This window comes from Cynoglossus semilaevis, chromosome 12, assembly GCF_000523025.1.
Source record: "Cynoglossus semilaevis isolate Cse_v1.0 chromosome 12, Cse_v1.0, whole genome shotgun sequence".
Lineage (NCBI taxonomy): Eukaryota > Metazoa > Chordata > Actinopteri > Pleuronectiformes > Cynoglossidae > Cynoglossus > Cynoglossus semilaevis.
This window is the reverse complement of record NC_024318.1, coordinates 9,817,885-9,839,586: the sequence shown is the minus strand read 5'-3', so window position 1 is coordinate 9,839,586 and position 21,702 is coordinate 9,817,885. Positions and strand designations below refer to the sequence as shown.

Here is a 21,702-nt window from a genome sequence, read left to right as displayed (position 1 = left end):
GGGGGGGGGGGCACAGAATGAGTCAGACCAAAACAACACTGTTCCTCTGTGTCGTTCGTTGTCTTACACTGACACCTCACTGTTCCTACACAGGTTAGAGGGAGAACCAACGTTTGACTTCAGGGTTCAGTCAAACGCAAAGATAGTTTTCCTCTGTTGACCTCAAATTAAAATATAATAATAATAATAACAAAAACACTCAATTTCCATTGGTACATATAAAGCACATCTTTAGCTAGTTTTAGGCTAAAAATTAGTTCTAAATCATTGTATTTATGCATTTTTTGCCTCCATTAGCCTTACGATTAATTCAGTGTTTTTTTATTTAAAATAATATGCCTTCCTAGAACTAGTTAAAAAATAATAATAAATCTTAAATATTTACGATAAAACACTGATTAAACAGATTTGTAGCAGTTACTAACCCTCACAGCAGCTGTTTTTACCACCGTTGTATTATTCCTATAAACAGCACAGCTGCAGGTTCAACCTGGAACTCTGAAAAAAAAATGATGCCTTTGGAAAATGTAACTTGTTTACCCAGTAACAGTACAACAACAGAGGAATAAGGAGTAATACCTGCCTGACCGTCCCCGTGTTAAGAACAAAAACACAGAAGTACACACTGACCACTTCCCTCCTGCGCGGTCCACCAGCTCGCTCCGTGTCCTCTGGTCAAACTCACCAGGACAAACAGAATAAATACACATGCGTATGAAAATATAAAAAACACAAAGACAAAGCCCTGTGTGTTGTGTGGACGTCACTTGCAAATATTTGGAAACAATAAAAACACCAACACTAACTGACCACTTCCTTCTCTGGAGATGGAGAAGTGGGTTTTTTTTTAAACAAAAAAAAGCACTGATCTTAGTGGAAATGTAATGTTACAGTTGATCTTTGTTCACAGTAACTCCACCTGAACATTCAAATCAGAAAGACAGTACAGTCCAACAAATGAAAGCATTGCTTCACACGCTATCTATTTGAATGAAATGGAGGAAGATTCAGTACCATATATTCTAAATGCCACTGTGTATTTCTTACATGCAAATACTGTTCCTCCATGCAAAACCACCAGTACTTCCTGTGGTGACCTGACAGCTCATTGGAACCAATCGTATAAAACAAGCAATCCACTCCAGTTCCTTCTCAACCAACACAGCATCCGTGTAATATTTACTATACAAACATCAGAGTGGGGGACGGCCCAGCTGTTCACGCAATCAACCCAAGTCAAGGTTTGAACAAGTGGACAGAAAAGTGGATTTGATGTGATAGTGATCCAGAGGCATTACTTCTGTTCCACTCACCGTGGCTGCAGGGTGAAGGGCAGTCGCAGCACTCTGAGCTCCGGTCACTGAACAGCAGGGTGTGTGGCTCACACACACACCATTGTAGTCGAGGAGAAACCTGATCTGCTCCGACTGTACTGTCAACTTCTGACTGTGGACTGTGGCACGGTCTGTAGAACGGTGGCACTAAAGCAAGGCAGACAGGGAGGGAGGGAGGAGGAGAGAGAAAGACGTGAGGAGGGAGGGTTTATGATGGACAAATATGAGGACAGGAGGGGAGAGAGGGAGTGAGAGGGAGGTGGGAACAACAACACAGAACATCCTGAAAGTTTAAGGAAACGTCAAATGACGTTCATGGAATCTGATCTGGTTTTATGTATTTGAATGTGTGGCATTCAGTCTGCACTGGACACAGTGTGGGCTTTAAAAACTAAAGCTGTGTGATTAATCATGATTAATCAATAAAAAAAGGCCAAAATAATTTTCCCCCATAAATTATTGGAAAAGAAAGACAGGTTACTGGAAGTTACTGTCTTTATCTGTGACTTTTTCCACTGGGAAAAAGAGTGACTACAGTATATAGTAGATAATGAACCTGGTACACCAGCCTCAGATCACTGTGACAGAGAGACTCTGACAAATAGGAGGGCAGATAAGACATTTGCATAAAATGAAAGAGGATCCACTCCATTACCACACACTAAACGTCCATATTCCACTGATGCATGTTAAACACAAGTTCACCCACATCGTCACATGACAAGGTTAAGAAACATGGGAATTTCAGTCATCAAACCAAACAAGAAAAAAACTGACGGTCTTTCATAGATGGTGTTTTTAATTTCCAAGAGAACATTTGAAGAAATATGAAAAACTGTTTTGCATCATTTAAACTGTAGACTATGTTTTTGTTTTGTTTCTGGCCAGTTTTTTTTTTTTTTGATGTTTTAAATGTGGTCATTTTAATAATTATAGTCATTACAAAAAACCCATAAAAGACTTTGACTCATTCCGTTTTGTATTTCATGTTATTTTTAGTATATTTATTTTATAAATGTCTGCAAAAAAAATGCTCTTCACCCGCTACTGCTGTAATGCGCTCTTTGAGGCCCCCTGCTGGCAAAATTAAGAGTTGCCAGATCAACCGGCCGTGTCACTGAAACCCAAGCGGGTGAAGAATATTTTTTATATTATGAGATGAAGACTCCTAAATGTTAAAATAAAATCACTTTATTCCTGCGTAAATAATGTAAATATTACGGTAAATGTTTGAAGTGTTTTACAAAGTCAATTATCCCAAAGTGTAGTGTCCCAGCCCATTCTTGTCGCACTCCTCCTCACTTGGCTCGGGTTTACAGAACGTTTACCTGTTTGTGTCCGATATCTCCACGTTGGATTTTGTAGACTTCCATCTGGTTGGAGTCGAGTTTTTATTTTCTCCAATCTTACGGTCCATGACTGTTGGTTTTCACACTGGGAGAGCAGATGTAAAAAGCTCAACTGAAGAGTTCTCCGGTGACACACATTGGTCTGATTAGAGGGGCGTGGCCTAAAGTAAAACTTTAAACTTAGTGCCGCATGTACTATACTTTCTCTTAAACAATTTCTTACCTTTTTTAAAAAAAAGAGGGGGAGAAGACACAAGTAGAAGATAGTAGAGCGGTGAAGAAGAGTAAAAAGTACTAGAAAAACATGTATTAGGAAGTAGAACCCAAAAGTAGAAAGAAAAGAAAGACGTTTAGAGAAAGTGACTTTAAAAAAAGTTAAAAATAAAAATGGGGTCAAAGATGCAAGTAAAAAAAAAAGTAGAAAAAAAGAAGGAAGTAGAAGACAAAAGAATGAAAGTGTAGAGGTAGTAGGAAAAATAAAGTATCTTTCATGTGAAATCCTAAAAATACTTCATGACAATTAACTCAAAATACTCCCTGAATGAGTTTGAATGTTTTGCCAGGATCTAAAAACCACCATTTCAGGAGACACTCCACAGAAGAAAGAAGAAAACTCTGAGGCAGACTTTCTTTTCTCTGAATGTGGTTTTTTTATTGTTTTTTTTTTCAGTGCATCTGATGGTTTCTGATCGACCACAGACCTACAACAGCAGAGAATGGCTATCAAATGTCTCTTTAACATATTCAACCACTGTAATAAACAAAGCCGGGGCGGCCGGGAGCTGCAGGTTAAAGAAGAACCAAAGTAATGGAATGACTGTTTATTAGCTGAATCAACTGAATCAACAGACTCCTCCATATACTATCGTACAGGCGGCTGGGACCTAAACAGAAAATGTTCTTACATAGAAAAATAAATACAGTTTGCTAAATGAAGGAAAATTCTTTTATCAGTGATTGTACCATTAAAAATCACGTTAAAAAAAAGTCTTAAGAGGCTTTTACATCTCTTTACATAAGATTGAGTTTTTTTCCCATAACTCTAAGGAGGAATACATACATAGAATAATAACTCTTACAGAAATGACTGGCTAAAATATACAAGCACAGACACAAAGTAAAGCCAAACAGAAGGGTTCTTTATAAAAACAGAAAACAGCGCAGTGTAACATTTAAAGACTCTTTACATGGAGCTCCTTGGTCTGCAGCTTTCTTCAAATGTGATTAAAAATATTTCTGGGAAAACTCGTGGTTTTTACAAAAGTTGTTTTTTTTCCCACCTTGTATTTTACAATCCAGTCAAAACTTCTTTTTTTTAAATAGTTTGAGTAGCAAATTAGAGAAATGTACGGTAGTTACTGTATGTTCTTCTGTGAGTTTTTATTTCAATACAAATAAACAGTTTTGCAACGACAAGACAGAGGATTCAACACCAGACGCTGGATGAAGATTTTGGAGGTCAATTGATTTTTTCAGTCAGTCAGGTTGTTTTGGACTCTTGGAAAAAAAGGTCAGAGAACAGTTTAAAAAAACAAAAAATAAAATAAACAAACAAACAAACAAAAGAAACACTAGCCTTGTTCTAGCACTAAAGCTGATGGACCATGTGATGACCATGTGACACCTGACACAGATAGATGACACACCAAGCAGAGACGTACAGGAAAGTTATTACCATCACAGAAAGAATGATCTAATAGCAAATACTTATACATTATTATACTGCAGAGTTCAGATGGTTTACACTTCTCACATTAGCATTAATAAAAAGGAGAAAAAAACAAAACAAAAAAACACTGTCAATGCATACGAAAAATAGACAAAGAGTTTAATAGAGTGTAAAACAGTGCAAAGAATAATTTGGGGGCTGTGTTTGTTTGCTTGCCTGTCTGTGTTTTCTCTTCAGAAGTTGTTTACAAAAGAAAAAAGAAAAAAAAAGAAAAGGAGAAAGACTGGTCTGTAGTGTCTGTTGCTGTGGTCCAGACACGCTGCTGCTTCGCCTCCTCTCTCCAGTACCTCAATCTGTGTCTGTGTGTGTGTCTGTACTGATTGTGTGTGAACATGGGTGCGTGTGTGTGTATTTGACAAAGAGAGAAAGAGCAAAAGAGACAGAGACAGAGAGAGAGAGTGTGTGTGTGTGTGTGTGTGTGTGTGTTTAAGATTTAGCGTAGTGGTTCTCAACTCCGGTCCTCAAGCTCCGGCACTGTACAGGTTTTTGTTCCAACCAGGTCCTACAAAAACAAATAATTGAGTTTTTAAAAAGCGAGTGTTGAGTTTTGATACTATGAGTGCACACAGTTTAGATTTTTTTTTCTTCTCTGCAGCCTGTAAAAACATAACTTCAGCAAGTTCAAGCTCTGAGCCCTTCCCTCCTGTGACATGGAACACAACAGAAAACAACGAGGTACGTCTTAAAATCGTACGCTTGAGACCCGAGGTTGGAACAAGAACCCACCGTTACTGTCACAGTGACGAGCACTTTGGTATCAGGACAGGCTATCGTTGGCCCACACACAGCCTGGGTCTCACCGCAGGACTAAGAGGACTGAGCAGATAAGGGCCGAGGCCGAGGACCACCGATCGCCTGCAACAGTGTGAGGAAGCGAGAGCGGCCTCTGCTGCACCTAACCTCTCCTGGTCAGCTTTCAACTGCTTTCTCCAATCACTTTCCTTCTGTCTTCAAAATAAACTTTACATATAAAAAACCCCCACAAAAACAAACTATACTTAATTTAACAAAAGTGCTCAAGGCTGTCCTGCCTGACTCCTCTCGCTAACACGTAGTCTCAGGTAGGACACAGTAGGTTTTTTTTTTTAAGAACTGAGAAGCTGGGACTTGGGTACTCTACTGAGATGACTGGGAGTTGTCGTTCTTGCTCTCCTGACTGGAGGGGGCCTTGTTGTTCCAGGGAGACTGTGAGCCCAGTGCAGGTGAGCTGTTGAAACTGTCCTCATCCTCCAGGCCATTCGCACCATCGTACTGCGTGTTTTCCAGTCGCGTGATCAGACGTTCGTCCTCGTCACCAAACTCCCCTCCCATCAGAGTGGGCTCTCCCACCATCATCACGTCCTAAAAGGGACAGCAAGGGCCGGTACATATTATCCCCATTATGCAGGGGGGTGCGCGGAATGACTGGCTGCACGGATGTGTTGTATTCAGCGTGGTTTCATTGAATTGTTTCACATAAAATTTCAGTAAATAACATGATGAGAATTTGGGGCATTTTTGTTTTTTTATCATGGCTTCAATGTCCTTCATTCAGAACCAAATTACAACAGGACAAGACATGAACAGTCTCGTCGTCCAAGTGGCCCTGACACCAGAGGCGGGGTCAGGGGGCCCTCCCTACTGGCCAGCAGTGGGCATCCCTGATCCTTGAGTGCTACATCACGGGGGACAAAGGATGGGGGGGTTTCATTCCACCTCGGGTCTCATGCGCTCAATCAAGCAACCAAGTAAACAAAGACGGCAGTGCTGTGTGAATCATGTGCTCTGATACTTGGTCGTTAATGGAAAAACCCACAGAATACAGAATTCAGAGAGAAAAGCCAAACTCCCCTACTGGACCTCAGACCAAGGAAACCCAGTCCACAATCCCAAAATACCATGAGCATTGATTAAATACATAGTGTGTATCAGTAAACCTGTGGGCCCAGAGGACCAGGGACTGCCCATTACTGGTTCACATGAAAAGATCTACCACCTACATCTTCATCCCCTTTCAAATAAGAGACAACAGAAACTAAAATGTGTTGATTTCAGCAAAATAACAGAAAAAGACTTAAAGTCAGCAAAAAAGTAATTTTATGTCTTAATCAAAAGAAATTAATGCAGGCAACACACTGGATAAAACTGGGACAGAGGCAAGTTAGTACTAAATAGGTTGTGTGAATAACACTGTCAGTGTGACAGAGGCAAGTTAGTACTAAATAGGTGTGAATCGTGTGAATAACACTGTCGGTGCTTCTCTAGTAGGTTTGGACATGACTGCAAGGTAAGATGGGAAATGGTCATGTTTCTGTGGTACGCTTGCCTCTGTCCCAACATCTTTAGTATAATTTAAGTTTAATATTGAAGAGAGTTTTATTTACAAAAAGAATTAAGTTGTTATCTAAAAAAAAAGTTCTACTGTAGTCATCACCCAGTGATTAATCTAAACTTCCTGTAGCCACCCCCACACCCGTATCCCCTAACCCTGTTGCTTAGAGACTTATGACTCACTTAGAGACCAAACCCACCAACATTTACAGAAAACTAAATAACTGTTTGTCCTTGTTCTCAATCCCCGGCCCCTTCAGAAGCAGACAGAAGTGAAGTAGGTGTAATGCTTACAGGTACCTGGCTGGAGAGTGAGAAACTGTTGGCTGGACTCTTCTTTTTGCTGTTGCTGTTGTTGTTGCTGCCTCCACCAGAGCTCACTGTGCTTCCGCCGGACACCTTCCTTTTCCGTCTCTTGTTAGGAGCTTGTCTGGCTGGTTCAGCTACAGAAAAAGAAAGAAAAAAAGGTCTGTCATTTATTCCTGAAGCATCCAAATCTTTTTGGTGCCCTGTCACATGAGGATTGGTGGGAATTCAAATGGTCAAACATCAGGTTGTACCTGGAGGTGCAACCATTCTTTGCCACTTTTGGAAGAGGCAGGTCTTCAGGCAGTCTCTGGGGCTCAAGCTGTAGGTTTTATGTCTGGACATCAACTCTTGCATGGGCTCCAGAATCACACAAAGCTTTTAAAAAAAGACAGAGAAAGCAAGGTGTGAAAATGATTCACTTCTGTTGTTACAGTTCTGTTGTAGTCAGTAGTAGTCTGTTAAATTTAGTTTTTTACTCAAAGGTTTTGCTTACACGGAGGTAGTTGAGTGTGGAGTTGGACAGCCCACATCGAGTGATATTTTTAGCCAATTGATCGAGCATCTGTGGATCCTGTTTGAGGGAAAAACAGGGAAACAGTATTAAGGCCAGTGGGAGGAAAAGTATCTGGTTTTCTTTGTGGACTCTGAGACTCACATGCATTGCTAAGATGCTCCTGGGGAGAACCTCTCTGTGTTGTCTGATGCTGAAGTGCCACGTCTTGATCCTCATCATATCATCAAACATGAACTCCAGATACAGACGTCCCTCCACACAAACCTTACCCACAGCAACAGGATCACATATTAAAAACATTGTAAAGTCAACAGCAGGGGGAGACATTGTAAGGACATTAGCCTTACCTGTGTGAACATAGGTTTGCCGTTCTGTGTTACCATGGTGCACTGATCACAATCCAGAGACACAAAGTTACTGTGGAATGACTCCTTGGGATGTTTCAGAACATAGAACAGCTCAGTGGCGCCACCCTCGAAAATACTGCGAAAGTAGCGTGGTATCAAAGTCCTGCCAATGGCTGAAAAAAAAAGTTAACATTAAAAGTTGTTGTACAAACACAAAATACAGAATTGAGTTTACAAGGTCGTTTTTTTACAAACTTATGAATCTACAAAAGATCGCAGAATCTTACTGTATCTCTTGGGTCCGTCCTCAAGACAGAAAGTGATGGTAAGCATGGCGTCATCCTCAAAAAACTCTGTGGTGAATGCATCCCACCAGAGATTGTCACAGTCCTGAGAGTGGAAGAACCAAGCAGAAGCCAGAAGCCAAAGTTAGAGAAAACATCAAGTTAAAGCAAAAAAAAATCCTATTAAAATGTGAATGCAAGTGCTTTAATGCCCGACAACTACAAACACACTCATTATTTTCTTACACCTCATTTAATTAGCTGCAAAAAAACAAATCACCAGTAGTCACAAAGGACTTGAGATCACTGCAGACAACAGCTTTGCCACAGCAGCAGCCAGCTCTCTCACCTCTGTCCAGTTCTGTAGTCTTTTGTTCAGTTCATATATCCTGTAGTCTGTCTGGTTCCCATACGGTGTTGGTCTCCTGGAAGAGAACGCAGCGTTTAAACACCTCTGAGGTGTAATGAACTGCTTGGCTCACAATTCCAATCGGCTACTGAAAACCCGTTTGAATAGTGTAGTGTAGCGTAGTGAATAAGTGATGCATTTTCCTTGAGAACAGAATGCATTGTTTACATAGTGGACATCTTCAACTCCTTCTCATTGTGAGTGTTATATCAGTACTTACCCCATTCCAGGCTCCATGTACGACGGGGGATACATGGGTGAAGGCCTGAGAGGGTTAAAAATATAACATATTAGAGATGGCTGACTTCTTCTAATTAACATTCTTACTCAAGAACACATTAATAAAGTACTTCTCAGGTGTCACAGCTGGAATCATGTGGTTTTATTATAGAAATGTTATTAATGTGGAATTAACATTAGGTATAATTGATATAACAGGAGAACACTTAGTGTAAAATGAAAAACTAATTAATTGACTAAATGTAAATATTGTTCTATTCTGGTAAAACACATACAGTTAAGAGACAGTTTGATAGATAGTCTTTTACAAAAACAAAACAAATTAATTGCACAGTGAAACAACTGGCAGCAGATGGTCCTTGGTGAAAATAGTCGGACCTACCCCACATCTCTCTCCAGCATAGCGCCTGGATGAAAAGGGGGGAAGCTGCCGCCGTTGGGGGGCTCCTTAGGAGAGTACAGCTTGAATGACTTTGACGAACAGCCTGCAGACAAGCACAGAGAAGCAGAACAGAAATTAAATTTAACTGCAGCCTGTTCAAATCTCTCTAATAATCTCACGTGGGATGTTTAAAATAAAATTTAGCCATGTAAAAAGCACGCTGCCAAAATGATTTCTCACTGCTTTCATTATCTAATGCGTCTTCAATCTGCTAAATGGACAGAAAAAGGGACAAATCATTGTCTTCACAAGAAAAAAAAACTATATTCCTACCAAAGAATCAGGCGAAAAATAATTAGTATAATGGGGGACAAGGACAAGGTGGCCTGACCTGTTCTCTGTGTTCTTGTACCATCTGTATTAGCAGGAAACTGTTCACTGCATACAATCCCATGTGATCCTTCACATGCTGCTAATGCCTGTCGTTTCTCCCCCTCTGGTTGCCCCTCTAACCCATCCCCCCATCCTTTCCCCCAGTCCGGCTGTTGTTAACCTTTATCTACCAGGACAAAGCATTGGTGTTTGAACATCACATGCCATGGGAATAAATTAATCTCAGTTTACGCCCTCACTCCATCATTTGATTTTTCATACTGTACATTGTTGGTTGTTTTTTTTCATACTAATGCTATGCTACAGTATGGACATGTTTTATCAGCAATAGTTGTAGGTATTACTGATACTGACTACTTATTTCTTATGTGTTTGTCTTGTATGAAACCAAAAGGACTCCAACAATTAATCAATTAAAACAAAACATCAACAACCAAACAAAAATGGAACCAAGCAGCTGGTCTAAACTAGATTAAGTTCATTTAATAAATCAACTCTCAGATAGTAACTGTGGTGTAATTGTAGCTCTGATCTTATTTACAGAGTCCTCATCTGTCCCTTGAACTTCACCGCAAATGATCACAGCATCTCTCGTCTGTGCACCAGCTGCAATTTATGGCATTTACAAAACATTTCTAATCTTCTGTTACTTCTGTTCTCCTCGATGTTTGTAATTGTATGGGCTTAGATCTCACAGACTGCTGCTGCTTCATCAACGAAAAATATGCACCAGCAAACTAATGCTCAAGAAAAAATAACATACAGAAACCGATCCCCCCAGCTGGTCAATCTATCTAGCTTTCCTTACTGAATGCTGAAAATGGTTTTGAGGAGATAACAAATAGATGTTGTGCTTATCTGTGTCTGACAGTTTCTGCCATGGCTGAACGGTCATTTTTCAAAGTTCTACACATAGGTTTATTTCGAGAGAAACATAAATTGGTTCGATGTGGGACAAGCTGGGTTTCATTACGACTGTGCAAACTCGGAGCAGGCCCTCCTCCTTCAACGCCTCCTTAATTTACTTTTATCCTTTTCTTCCATGTCTCAGTTTACCCCAGAGAGTCAGGGCAGGTCATGTTCTCCTCCCCATTAGTGAGGAGAGGAACCTGTTCAGGAGCATCTCACAATGGTTCTCTATGCGTTACCTCTGACCTACACACCTCCCCCTTCAAATACAACCAGCTATTAGTCCCAGACACAATTCAATTCCATGAAAAGCCTTTGTTCAGTCTTACAGAACAATATAAATTATTGCACACAGTGGTCTATGTCCTTGCCATTTTTTTCTGTATCATATTTGTAGTAGCTTATTTTAAACGATATAAAAATAAACATCACTGAAATTTAACATTTGCATCTAGATTTTTTAAAAGTGCAAACTCCTTAAACCATTATATTCTTGCCATTATAATTTTTAAAAAATGAGACAGTTATGAGAAAAAAAATGTTTATATCATGCAAAACAAATATAAATGACATATCAAGTTCCCCATTTTTTGTGGAATAATTCCTGATTGGTGCTGTACCCTGTTGTAAACTTGACTGATGTGACAACCTGCAGCAGTGAATTGAAGTTACACTGCATTGATCAAGTTAAATGTGCTACGTTCAATGGCAAAGTTTTGCAAAATCAAGTGCCCACAACATTATTTAAAGCAAAGTGGAAGATGATGCGTTGTTGCTTTTACAAATAACTGTGAGAGACAGAAGTATATAGTGTTTTTGGCTTTCACAACAATCAAATGACCTGAACAGCACACAGAATAGCTGATTTATGCAAAGCTGCATGGACTCCATCAAAGGAATGTGGCAGCTTATCAGGCCTGGCAGTGTTTTTCCACTGTTCCATTGTGTAATTTTAGTGACCCATACAAACTGCAGTCTCAGGTTTCTGCTGTTAGCTGACAAAACTGGCAACTGGTGTGGTCTTGAGCTGTGGCCAGAGATAGGTTGGTTCTTTCTTCTACCACTGTCAATAACATTTTTGACAAAAACAAAGGCTGCCAGGTGTACATCATTTTCAGATAAGAGTGTAAGGTAATATAATAAATACAATTGTACGTTATAATCCTTAAAATCAGCTCAGCTGTTCTTTGTATTGGTTTGTTATTCTGAGTTTTGGTCTAATGGTTGCAAGGTGGTATTTTTCTGTTAGTCTGCACTAACGACGGAGAAAAAAACAGAACTAAAAAGTCAAGATGGTTATAAACAATGATTAAAAAGACAGAAAAAAGACAGCAACAGAACATGTTTTAACACTCAATTGACTTGTTGTTGTGATATTACCCACTTTTTCAAATGCATCTTACACTTTAAGCATACAAGGACATAATTCATCACTTGTAGATGAAACAGACTTGTATCCCTGCAGGTTAAAGGTGAACTATAAAAAAATAACTGGCGTCAGATGTATCCATGGTTGCCTTAGAAATACTCGACTGCTGAACATTTAATGACAGCTACCATCCATCATGGTGCATTACAGCCTACATCATTAGTCGGTCAACAAAAACGTAGATAATTTCTCTTCTTTGACATTTCTATTTTCTACAATATAGAAAACGGATCATTTAAAACCAGACGACTTCTGAGCATTGCAGCAGAGTGTATGTGTAAATGAAGTCATCTGGTGTGGTTTAGTCCGCTCAAAGTGTTCACAGTGAACAATGGAGCAGCTCCAGAGACTGGCCTCCAGCCAAGTCATCCACAGTGATCTGCCAACACTTCCATCACTGCCGCTCTGCTCTTCTGCGTCATACGTTTGCAGCTCGATCGCACGATGTCTTTACAATTCAAAATAAACATGTCTTTAATTAACGCACGGCACCGGTCGAAAAGTGAACCTGAGGGCCGCACTCGGTATATGCCATAGCTAAGCTGTTAACCTATTTGGTCTACTATCGACAAACCCTCCATGAACTTTCAGCATTTCCGTGGGGTTGTTTTCGTTCACTTTAAGTGTGCTATTATGAAGCAGCGGAGCGGCATAGAGTTGGAGTTACCTGCAGAGAAGGGTGAACAGAAACTCGGTGTTGCTGGAACACCTCGGGTCGCTGTTTTCTAGTCCGTTAGCTTCGATGCTAATCGGAGCGGCTGTACGGGGAAGAAGCTCCAATGGCGGTACGACCGATTAGCAGCGTAGTCCAACGGTCCCAAAACAGGACGACGGCGAACGACTGAGAGTTAATGTGCAGCCGCCGGTACTTGCCAGTCCGTGGGCCTGCAGTAGAATTTCTAAAATGTCATTACTCGGTGTTACGGCGGTCTCGCTATACCACTGTTAAACTTGTTGTTGTGATATTTTTCAAATGCATCTTACACTTTAAGCATACAAGGACATAATTCATCACTTGTAGATGAAACAGACTTGTATCCCTGCAGGTTAAAGGTGAACTATAAAAAAATAACTGGCGTCAGATGTATCCATGGTTGCCTTAGAAATACTCGACTGCTGAACATTTAATGACAGCTACCATCCATCATGGTGCATTACAGCCTACATCATTAGTCGGTCAACAAAAACGTAGATAATTTCTCTTCTTTGACATTTCTATTTTCTACAATATAGAAAACGGATCATTTAAAACCAGACGACTTCTGAGCATTGCAGCAGAGTGTATGTGTAAATGAAGTCATCTGGTGTGGTTTAGTCCGCTCAAAGTGTTCACAGTGAACAATGGAGCAGCTCCAGAGACTGGCCTCCAGCCAAGTCATCCACAGTGATCTGCCAACACTTCCATCACTGCCGCTCTGCTCTTCTGCGTCATACGTTTGCAGCTCGATCGCACGATGTCTTTACAATTCAAAATAAACATGTCTTTAATTAACGCACGGCACCGGTCGAAAAGTGAACCTGAGGGCCGCACTCGGTATATGCCATAGCTAAGCTGTTAACCTATTTGGTCTACTATCGACAAACCCTCCATGAACTTTCGGCATTTCCGTGGGGTTGTTTTCGTTCACTTTAAGTGTGCTATTATGAAGCAGCGGAGCGGCATAGAGTTGGAGTTACCTGCAGAGAAGGGTGAACAGAAACTCGGTGTTGCTGGAACACCTCGGGTCGCTGTTTTCTAGTCCGTTAGCTTCGATGCTAATCGGAGCGGCTGTACGGGGAAGAAGCTCCAATGGCGGTACGACCGATTAGCAGCGTAGTCCAACGGTCCCAAAACAGGACGACGGCGAACGACTGAGAGTTAATGTGCAGCCGCCGGTACTTGCCAGTCCGTGGGCCTGCAGTAGAATTTCTAAAATGTCATTACTCGGTGTTACGGCGGTCTCGCTATACCACTGTTAATACTACTACTACCACTACTACTACTACAGCCGAGCTGCTACAGGACCCTTTGTTCCTGCCAGCCGAGATACGAACAAACAAAGGCCCCGCCTCCTCCAGCTCCTCCGCCCGTCCTGCCACACAGCCCGGACAAACTTCCCTCCTGACAGGGTTCCACCGGCAAAAGGGGACAGCCGTTTTCATGAAATAAAATTAAACAATTTCACAACTCTTTTGGACTGAATCATGCGAAAATAAAAAAAAAACATAATTTTACATTGTAACGTTTACCAGAAGATGGCAGTAATGCAACCCAGAGAATGTAAAGCTGCTGCAGGAACGTGAAGAGAAAGAAGAAGGTAGGCCAGGACAGTTAGCAGCAACATTTTGGCCATGTTACGCACTAGACTGATTAATTTTCTCTATGGTGCAAAACCAATTATTAAAAAATTAAATGTAATCTTTCTAAATTGGTGGTAAAAGTTTCCCATACAGTATGAAGTCACCATCACTATAAAGTGTACTGTACAGGTTCACAGAACAGCTGAGCCCAACACTATAAACTGCATTCCATTTGCAGATTTCAAAGTCAATGTTTGGAGGTATTTGCCTTTTCAGTAACTTTGTAATTATTTTTGTTCTTGTCCGACTCATGGGGATTGCTCTACCCCCCTCCAATCCATCCCTGCAACCTTAAAAAGGCAGATGGAGATTAAACTGGAAAACGATGTATTTTTAGCGATTCTGCCCACAGCAGCACCAACAGAAAGTCTTATCCCTTTTTACAAGATTGGCTCGTTCTTCAAGTTCTACAAACTTAGATTCAGCATTATTAATTATCACAGCCTCACAGACTGAAACCACAATTCCAGCTTAAATCGGTTAAATTGTAAACAAAGTAAATAACTTAAACTAGCAGAATTGCCGTGATGTGGTGATGACACTCTGGTAAATGCATTCCATACATAAACAACCACAACATAAATAATGCATTGTGTGGCTGTTTACTAAATCCACTAAATGTCACTGCAAAGTCCTAATTACACTGGTTACTAAATTCACATTAATATATCTTAATATAGGCACTTTTATATGCTTGTGAAAAATGACTGACTCAAATGATGAGTCAAACACTTCTCACCACAGCCTTGCTCCTGTTGCAGCCCCAGAAAATGAACGTGGTATCAGCACCGGTAATCAGCAGCCTCGTGTTTGATCAATACCCACTAGTGTTTACAAGTAATATATCTGAAGCACAATTAAAGCACTATTTGAGGTTGAGGCTTTGCAATTTAGACAGCAGTCAGCTGGTAGAATAATATATATACAGGCTGCTGATGGGGTAAGCAGAGCGCTGCATTTCACAGTGTTGAGCACATCGGGTTATAACCGGTCTGTCTCACAACTGAAACACAGACAAGGAACGTTGTGTTTATTCTTTGAATAAGTTGGATCGGACTGAAAGACGCAAGTGAACCAAATGAATTGTGGAGTGAAGACAAATTTTAACATCCAATCAAGAAAAGAAATAAATCCCTGTCTTGGTAAAGTAATCACAGATGTGTCTGAGTCAGAACATGGATGATTGAACAGAAGTGGGCGAAAACAAACGGCCTCTTCTGTTTGTACAGTGATTCACTCGTCAGTGTCTTTACAGACTGACTGTAGAATAGCACCTTCATGTGGTAACAAATGGTGTAAACAGCTTCACGTTCACATCAAAGCACAGACAATTGTTATGAAGGTATTATATTATTATTATTATTACTACTACTACTACTACTACTACTACTACTACTGAATACTACAAAAAAGAACATTTGAAGAATAACAGTAAAATAATTGAACCTTAACTACTGGTCTGAGTGTTGTGGGGAACCATTAAAATGTCGGGGTTAAAAAAAAGGGAATCTTAATGTAAACTGTAATCACACTTAGTCTTCATGACAGTTAAGCTGAGTGTGATGAAATCTAAGACTTTTTATAGGTAACGTTGCAGAATAGATTATGGCATCAATCACTAGTTCCATGGTTGTTTTTTTAATAAAAAGTGTTTCAAAGAAGGTAAGTGATGACAGAAGGTTAAGGGGGAAGATTTGAGTGGACACCATGCATAACTGAAAGCCAGACCATTAAATAGAAGGGTGGTTGTTCACTCATTTTGTACTGATATCTACTTTGTGTTCCATTAAAGGACACAGGAAGTTAATTATTATTAAAAAATGAGTCATTAATATTACGAAACCCTTAGGAAAATATATAGTACTACTGTAAGAGGAGCTCATACATTTCCTGAGTTAGCTTAGAAACAAAGAAACACTTCTGGTCCGCCTCTGTGGCTTCAGGCTACGGCCATTTCTTATATATGGTCTACAGATAACACTATGGCAGCTAATGCTAATGCGTCCTCTTATATCTATACCTCTCTAAAATCTAAGACAACTCCACTTGTGTTTGCCATTTGCACACAAAAGCTTTCACCATAATGCCACAGAGAGTGTGCTCCCTCACAGGGTTTAAAGTCCAAAGTTACACTTGAGGAGTAAACAATGTCTTGAAAATACGTCCTGGAAACCCATTGTGTCCACCTACTGAGTTACGAGTGAGAGAGTTTACAGTCGTACGGAGCGAGGATGTGCATAGAGCATTGCTGAACAGCACATTCATTTTTGCTGCTCTTTCAGACCTCACAGTTGTGGAGACACAAACCTGTCAAACTGTTGGGACACCTGACTGGTACTGATAACAACATGGCAGCAGAAAAACGAATAACACAGGCCCAGAGGACGCAGCTGTGGTCTGACAGGAGGAAGTTAAAGAGCACACATTTGAGATAAACTATGTGAAACTGTGTGAGAGTCAGTGGTGTGGACATTTGCAATGACAGGCATCATTGATCTGATTCCAGACTGACAGAGAGCCCAGCCCCAAACTACACCACAGAGAATTGCTGTTGACAGAAAGGATCTGCAACATTTTAGACCAGAGAGTTTAGATTTCACTCCATTAACGAGGAAGAGAAGAAACAGTAAGAGCAGAAAATCTGACTCTTATACTGTTTAGAGACATGTATTTAAAGCATCCAGGTGAAGTACAACGACCGTACTTCTGATGACAATCACTGTTTGACTGCTCCATCAGATGTTTGATTTCTGTGTGTAACTATTGTCTCATGTGTTTTCACTGTCCTACTGTAATACACAGATAATATTTGCTTAATTTGATTTATTTTATTGGCAATAATTACACAATCTCCTCATTTTCTTTTACCACTTCTCCTCAGTCCTTATTATTTGGAATAGTGAGTTAAAACTCTTAAATCTCAGAATTCTTTCTAAGGAATAATGTACTTTTTTTTGGCTGTTTGCATTTAAATCAAATCAGAGATGCTCACAGCATTTTAAGATTGTACTACGATGACATTGTATCAGTTGCATACACAAAACTCAGTTCCTGAGAAAACTGGATAACCTCATCAGATGTGAAGACTTGGCAATATCAACCAAAGTTTTGGTGAATGTGGGAATTTGTGGACCAAAGATGGTGGAGCAGCATAAAAAAAGTCTGTTCTTTTAACTCAAATATGACGTTCCAACAGACAGACACTCAGATACATTTGTCCTCTTTTGTTTTTAAACACAGCTCTGTTTAGGTGCAAACTGTCACATTCTGTCTGTACTTTCATGTTTTAAAAACTGCGAGTTGCACATCCCTCATAAATAAAAGTGCACTTTGATAGCGATCCCTTTCAACCTCCCACACATTCAGTTTTCCCTCCCCGCCGTGTGGCACATGCCATCTTTCCTCTGCCATCCTGTCGGCCTGCAGCAGATGTGACATCACTGCAGCTCATATCCACTCTGCACCCCCACCCCCATCTCTTTCTCTCTGACTCCCCAGCATCTCTGTCTCCCACGCATTCCTTCCTTCTCTCTGCCTCTGTACACACAGCCATTTTGGTCTCGCAAACATGATCTGAGAGGCTCAGTGGAGTACAGAGAGAGGGGGCTGCAGGGAAGGGAAGGGAGACGCAGAAGTCAGGGGGAACAAAAAAGAGAGAGAGAGAGAGATGCAGACTGGCGCTCAGCACGATGTGAGATGAAGCTGAGGCAGTTGTGTAATTGTGTAATCAAAAAGCCCTGGCTGCACGGCTGCCATTTTGGCGTTGCTTTAAGCCACTTTGCTCCACTCAGGAGCCATGTGACTTTCTGCATGAGGTAACGGCAATGGCACTGCAAAGGGAAGGATGAGGGAGTGACAAAAAGGGGGAGAGGCTGAAAAAAGAAGAAGGGGGGAGTGCAAGATGAGCAAGACAGAGGCAGCAGCAAGTAATAGAAGGGTGAGAGAGGGATGAAGAGAGTGTTGAACAGGGGAGAGTACATGGTTGAATGGGTGCATGTGAAAATGATAGAGGGGGGGGGTGTTATCGTCAGCTCACAGGCAATCTATTTTTACCATTTAGTCTGAACAAAGGATGTGATTGGCTCCACGGTGTGTGAGGACAGATCGCCTGCATGCGGAGAACAAATCCCTTAAAAGGCTGATTCACAGTAAAGTCACAACAACAGCAGGACGCCACATTGTTGCCAATGAACCAGGCAGACAGACAGAGAGAAATCTGTTGCTGCACATTTTTCAACATGTCTGCAGAACATGAAGCTGCACTTAATGAAAAGGCCACTTTCAGGTGAGAGGAGAAAGCAGCAATGTCGTGATTTCTCAGGCAGAAAGGCACAAAGGATGGGGAGGATCTCTGCTCCACCATCGTACAAGAATGTAAACAAACCAGCCTTCATTTGTAATGACAATAATTCCCAGCACATGCAGAGAGTGGGGGAGAAACAGGGGGAGAGAGAGAGAGAAAGAGAGACTGCAGAACCAGTATGTTGATCAGCGCTGCTCTGTGGTTTATCTAAGACACTCACTGGCCTAAACCTGTCGCAACAGGATCTGTGAGTGTGTGTGTGTGTGTGTGTGTATACTGTATGTGTGCACACATGCCTGCTTTAAAAAAAAAGAAAAACTGTGTGCTTTCAGACTTGCTGAACACAACAGGCACATTGCAGGTCTTGGTGGACCTCTGACTACATCCCTCACAAACATGTGGTTGTCATTAAAAGTTTCTGCTCCACTGTGAGGTCTGTCAGAGGGAGCGACACAGGGAGAAAACTCCAGAGGAGAAGGGAATTGACCTGAGAGGACAAACATCAAGCAGATATCTCCCCCTTTCTTTCTCTCTCTCCCCCTCTCACTCTCTGATATGACTGTGTTTGATAGATGACATAGCAATGAATCAAAGCAGGGCCATTAAAATGACCCTGACACCCTAATTTAATCTGCCGTCTCTCTGATCCCCCTGAGCAGATGCTACGATTCAATTTCTAGCTGTTATTCGCTCGCTTGTTCTGCACACTGCTCGTCCCCTGGCGCTTCGAGGCTTTTCCCAGTGCACGGGGAAAACTGTTTCTGTGACTCTGCTCCTACAGGAAAACCGTTTAAGAGTGAGTGCTGTAAAGTCACAAAGGACGACACACGAACGTAAAAATTACAAGATGTACTCGATAAAGATTGCCAAAATCATTTTTTTCACTCCAAAGACTGGCGTGCTCTCACAAATTAATTCTGACAGAAGGCGTCATTAAAATTCTGACTGTGACTGTGTTGTTCTTTTGTTTTGTTTTTTTTAAAAGCTTTTAAAATGTGGCAGGCTACCTTTAAAAAAACAGAGTAAAGTACTTTAATAGGCAGAAATGCAAAGTCACAGTGACTGATATGCAAAGAAAAGCTGAACTACAGGCAGTCATAAATATGTTTTATAATACTGATGAACACCTTTATTATCACCCTACAATCTCCAACTAACACTGTTCAGTTGTACTGCTGTTGCTGATTTACAGATTCAAAGACAGATAAGAGAACTTATTTTAGAGCCTTGTTCTAAACAGAAGGATTTGAGTTCTTCCTCAGCTTTGAGTCCATTCTGGAAACGTGCATCCATCAAATGAGCAAATTCAAACTTAAAGGTTTAAAGCTGTTTTAAAAAAGACATTGTGATGACATTAATGAGCACGATGACGTTCAAATGATTTAAAAAAAAACAATCCCTGGGACTTGTAGCAACATGTGAGCTCACAGGTCATTTGGCCAAGGACACGAGTCAGAAAGTATGCCAAGATTTGATATTTAAAGTACCATTTCATAGCACTGCATGTGTCAAAAACCCAAAAAGAGTCACTGATCTGTTGCACAGCAACTGTGACTTTCTTCTGTACAACTCCATCGTGTGCGCTGTGGATGCCTTTTCAGTCCATAACGCTGATTTAGGAAGTGTCAAAGAAAAAGCGCGGCTGCATCATCACCAAATACCATCACACACCATCTCACTCAGCGCGACACTGTCCCTAGACAGCTTCCATAGCACTTTTACATGCTGTATGTCATTTTTTGACAGCAAAGAGATGAGTGGGAGGTAGGAGGCAAGAAGAGAGGGAGAGAAGAGTGAGAGTGGGCACTTACCGGGACAAGCACAACCTCCAACAGACATCTTCTCACATGTTGGGCTCCGCTCTGAAGGAAACAGCTGCACTCAGTCCATACGCTGCTGCTGCTCGCATGGGCCAACTCTGAGGAAAACAACACAGACAGGGAGGGGGGGGGGTGGAGAGATAAGAGGGAGTGGTACAAAGAAGGGCATGAACACCACACATACACTCCCCTCTCTCTCTTTTTCCCTCTCTCTCTCTCTCTCTCTGTCAGAGGCAGGAAGTTGGCAGTGCAGCTCTGGCTGCATCATTAATAGGCATATTGCAACACAAGTAGGAGGGAAAATGAGAGAGGAGTGAAATGGGAAGAAAGAGACTGAGTCTCCAGGCATATGAGACTGGAGTGAGTAATATGGAATGGAGTGAAGGTGTGTGTGTGTGCGCGCACTAGTGTGTGTGTGTGTGTGTAACGAAAGAATGCATGAGGGACGCAATTAGAGCAACAGAGAGGAAAAAGAGAAATTGCACAAGGTCTGTGTGAGAGTGTGTGTGTGTGTGTGTGTGTGTGTGTGTGGCAGTGATGTATCGTCTATTTTTGCCCAACGCTGCTGTGGGAGATAAACATACTCAGTAGGAACCCAGAGGCAGAGGGTCATTACTGCCAAACAAACACACACACACACACACACACAGATGCATGTATGACAGATTCTCATCTCTCTCTTCTCTCTCGTCTCCCTCTGTCACTGCTCTCCTCTGTTTCTCTGCTGCTGCAGAGAGAAGACTGGTGTTAATCACTACAGACACTATTGATTAAAAATGCAAAGCCCACCTGGAGCGCAGGGACACTGGAGACCCATGGGAAGGAACAGTGCGCACGTGTAAATGTGCACACTCTCACAAGCAGCATGTAAACAGCCTGACTTGGCCACAGACTGCTTCACCAGCAGACTCTCTCTCTCTCTCTCTCGCTCTGCTTTCTCTTTTCCCCTCTCTTCTCCTTTGCTTTTTTTTGTGTTTTGTCATCTGCATTCACTCACTCAATTTAATCTTCTCACGCTGCTGATAATACCTTGACCTTTCTGCAGCCTGATGTGATTTTGTTTCATTTCCTTTACCTCCACCATGTCTCTGGTTTCCTTTTCCATTAATCCCTATAACTTCCCTCTGACTCAAGTGTGGCGGTTCTCTGAGCCAATAACCTCATAATCTCACACTTCACTAAACAAACACACGCGCACATAACTGCCTGGTATAAGCTGGATGTCCTTGTTGCCTAAGTAACCGATGCTATCAAAAAAACAGAGAAACTGTACTTGTACAGTCAGACCGCAGAAGGTTTGG

The 21,702-nt window shown here is 41.3% G+C and overlaps 2 protein-coding genes across 10 annotated transcripts in view; both read right to left on the bottom strand.

Annotated features, from left to right (window-relative positions):
• Positions 1-2,820, bottom strand: part of prom2 (prominin 2) — an 11,508-nt gene extending 8,688 nt beyond the window's left edge. The window contains exons 1-4 of one of the 5 annotated variants that reach the window (XM_025060767.1): positions 2,663-2,820; positions 1,314-1,481; positions 580-680; positions 426-498 (exon numbers count right to left, since the gene is read on the bottom strand). The gene's annotated coding sequence lies outside the window, so the exon portion shown is untranslated. Of the gene's footprint in view, positions 1-425; positions 549-579; positions 681-1,313; positions 1,482-2,662 lie in introns of those variants that run through there. The other 4 variants (XM_025060768.1, XM_025060769.1, XM_008321993.3 and 1 more) reach the window with 4 other exon arrangements.
• Positions 2,821-3,309: 489 nt separating this feature from the next.
• ldb1a (LIM domain binding 1a) overlaps positions 3,310-21,702 on the bottom strand; it is a 20,288-nt gene continuing 1,895 nt past the window's right edge. The window contains exons 2-12 of one of the 5 annotated variants that reach the window (XM_008321981.3): positions 20,393-20,499; positions 9,208-9,310; positions 8,806-8,850; positions 8,526-8,601; positions 8,180-8,282; positions 7,893-8,065; positions 7,687-7,809; positions 7,525-7,602; positions 7,283-7,406; positions 7,017-7,165; positions 3,310-5,753 (exon numbers count right to left, since the gene is read on the bottom strand). In XM_008321981.3, the coding sequence (XP_008320203.1) occupies positions 5,529-5,753; positions 7,017-7,165; positions 7,283-7,406; positions 7,525-7,602; positions 7,687-7,809; positions 7,893-8,065; positions 8,180-8,282; positions 8,526-8,601; positions 8,806-8,850; positions 9,208-9,310; positions 20,393-20,420 (1,227 nt within the window). In that variant the 5' untranslated portion in view covers positions 20,421-20,499 and the 3' untranslated portion in view covers positions 3,310-5,528. Of the gene's footprint in view, positions 5,754-7,016; positions 7,166-7,282; positions 7,407-7,524; positions 7,810-7,892; positions 8,066-8,179; positions 8,283-8,525; positions 8,602-8,805; positions 8,851-9,207; positions 9,311-20,392; positions 20,500-21,702 lie in introns of all 5 variants that reach the window. The other 4 variants (XM_008321984.3, XM_008321986.3, XM_008321987.3 and 1 more) reach the window with 4 other exon arrangements.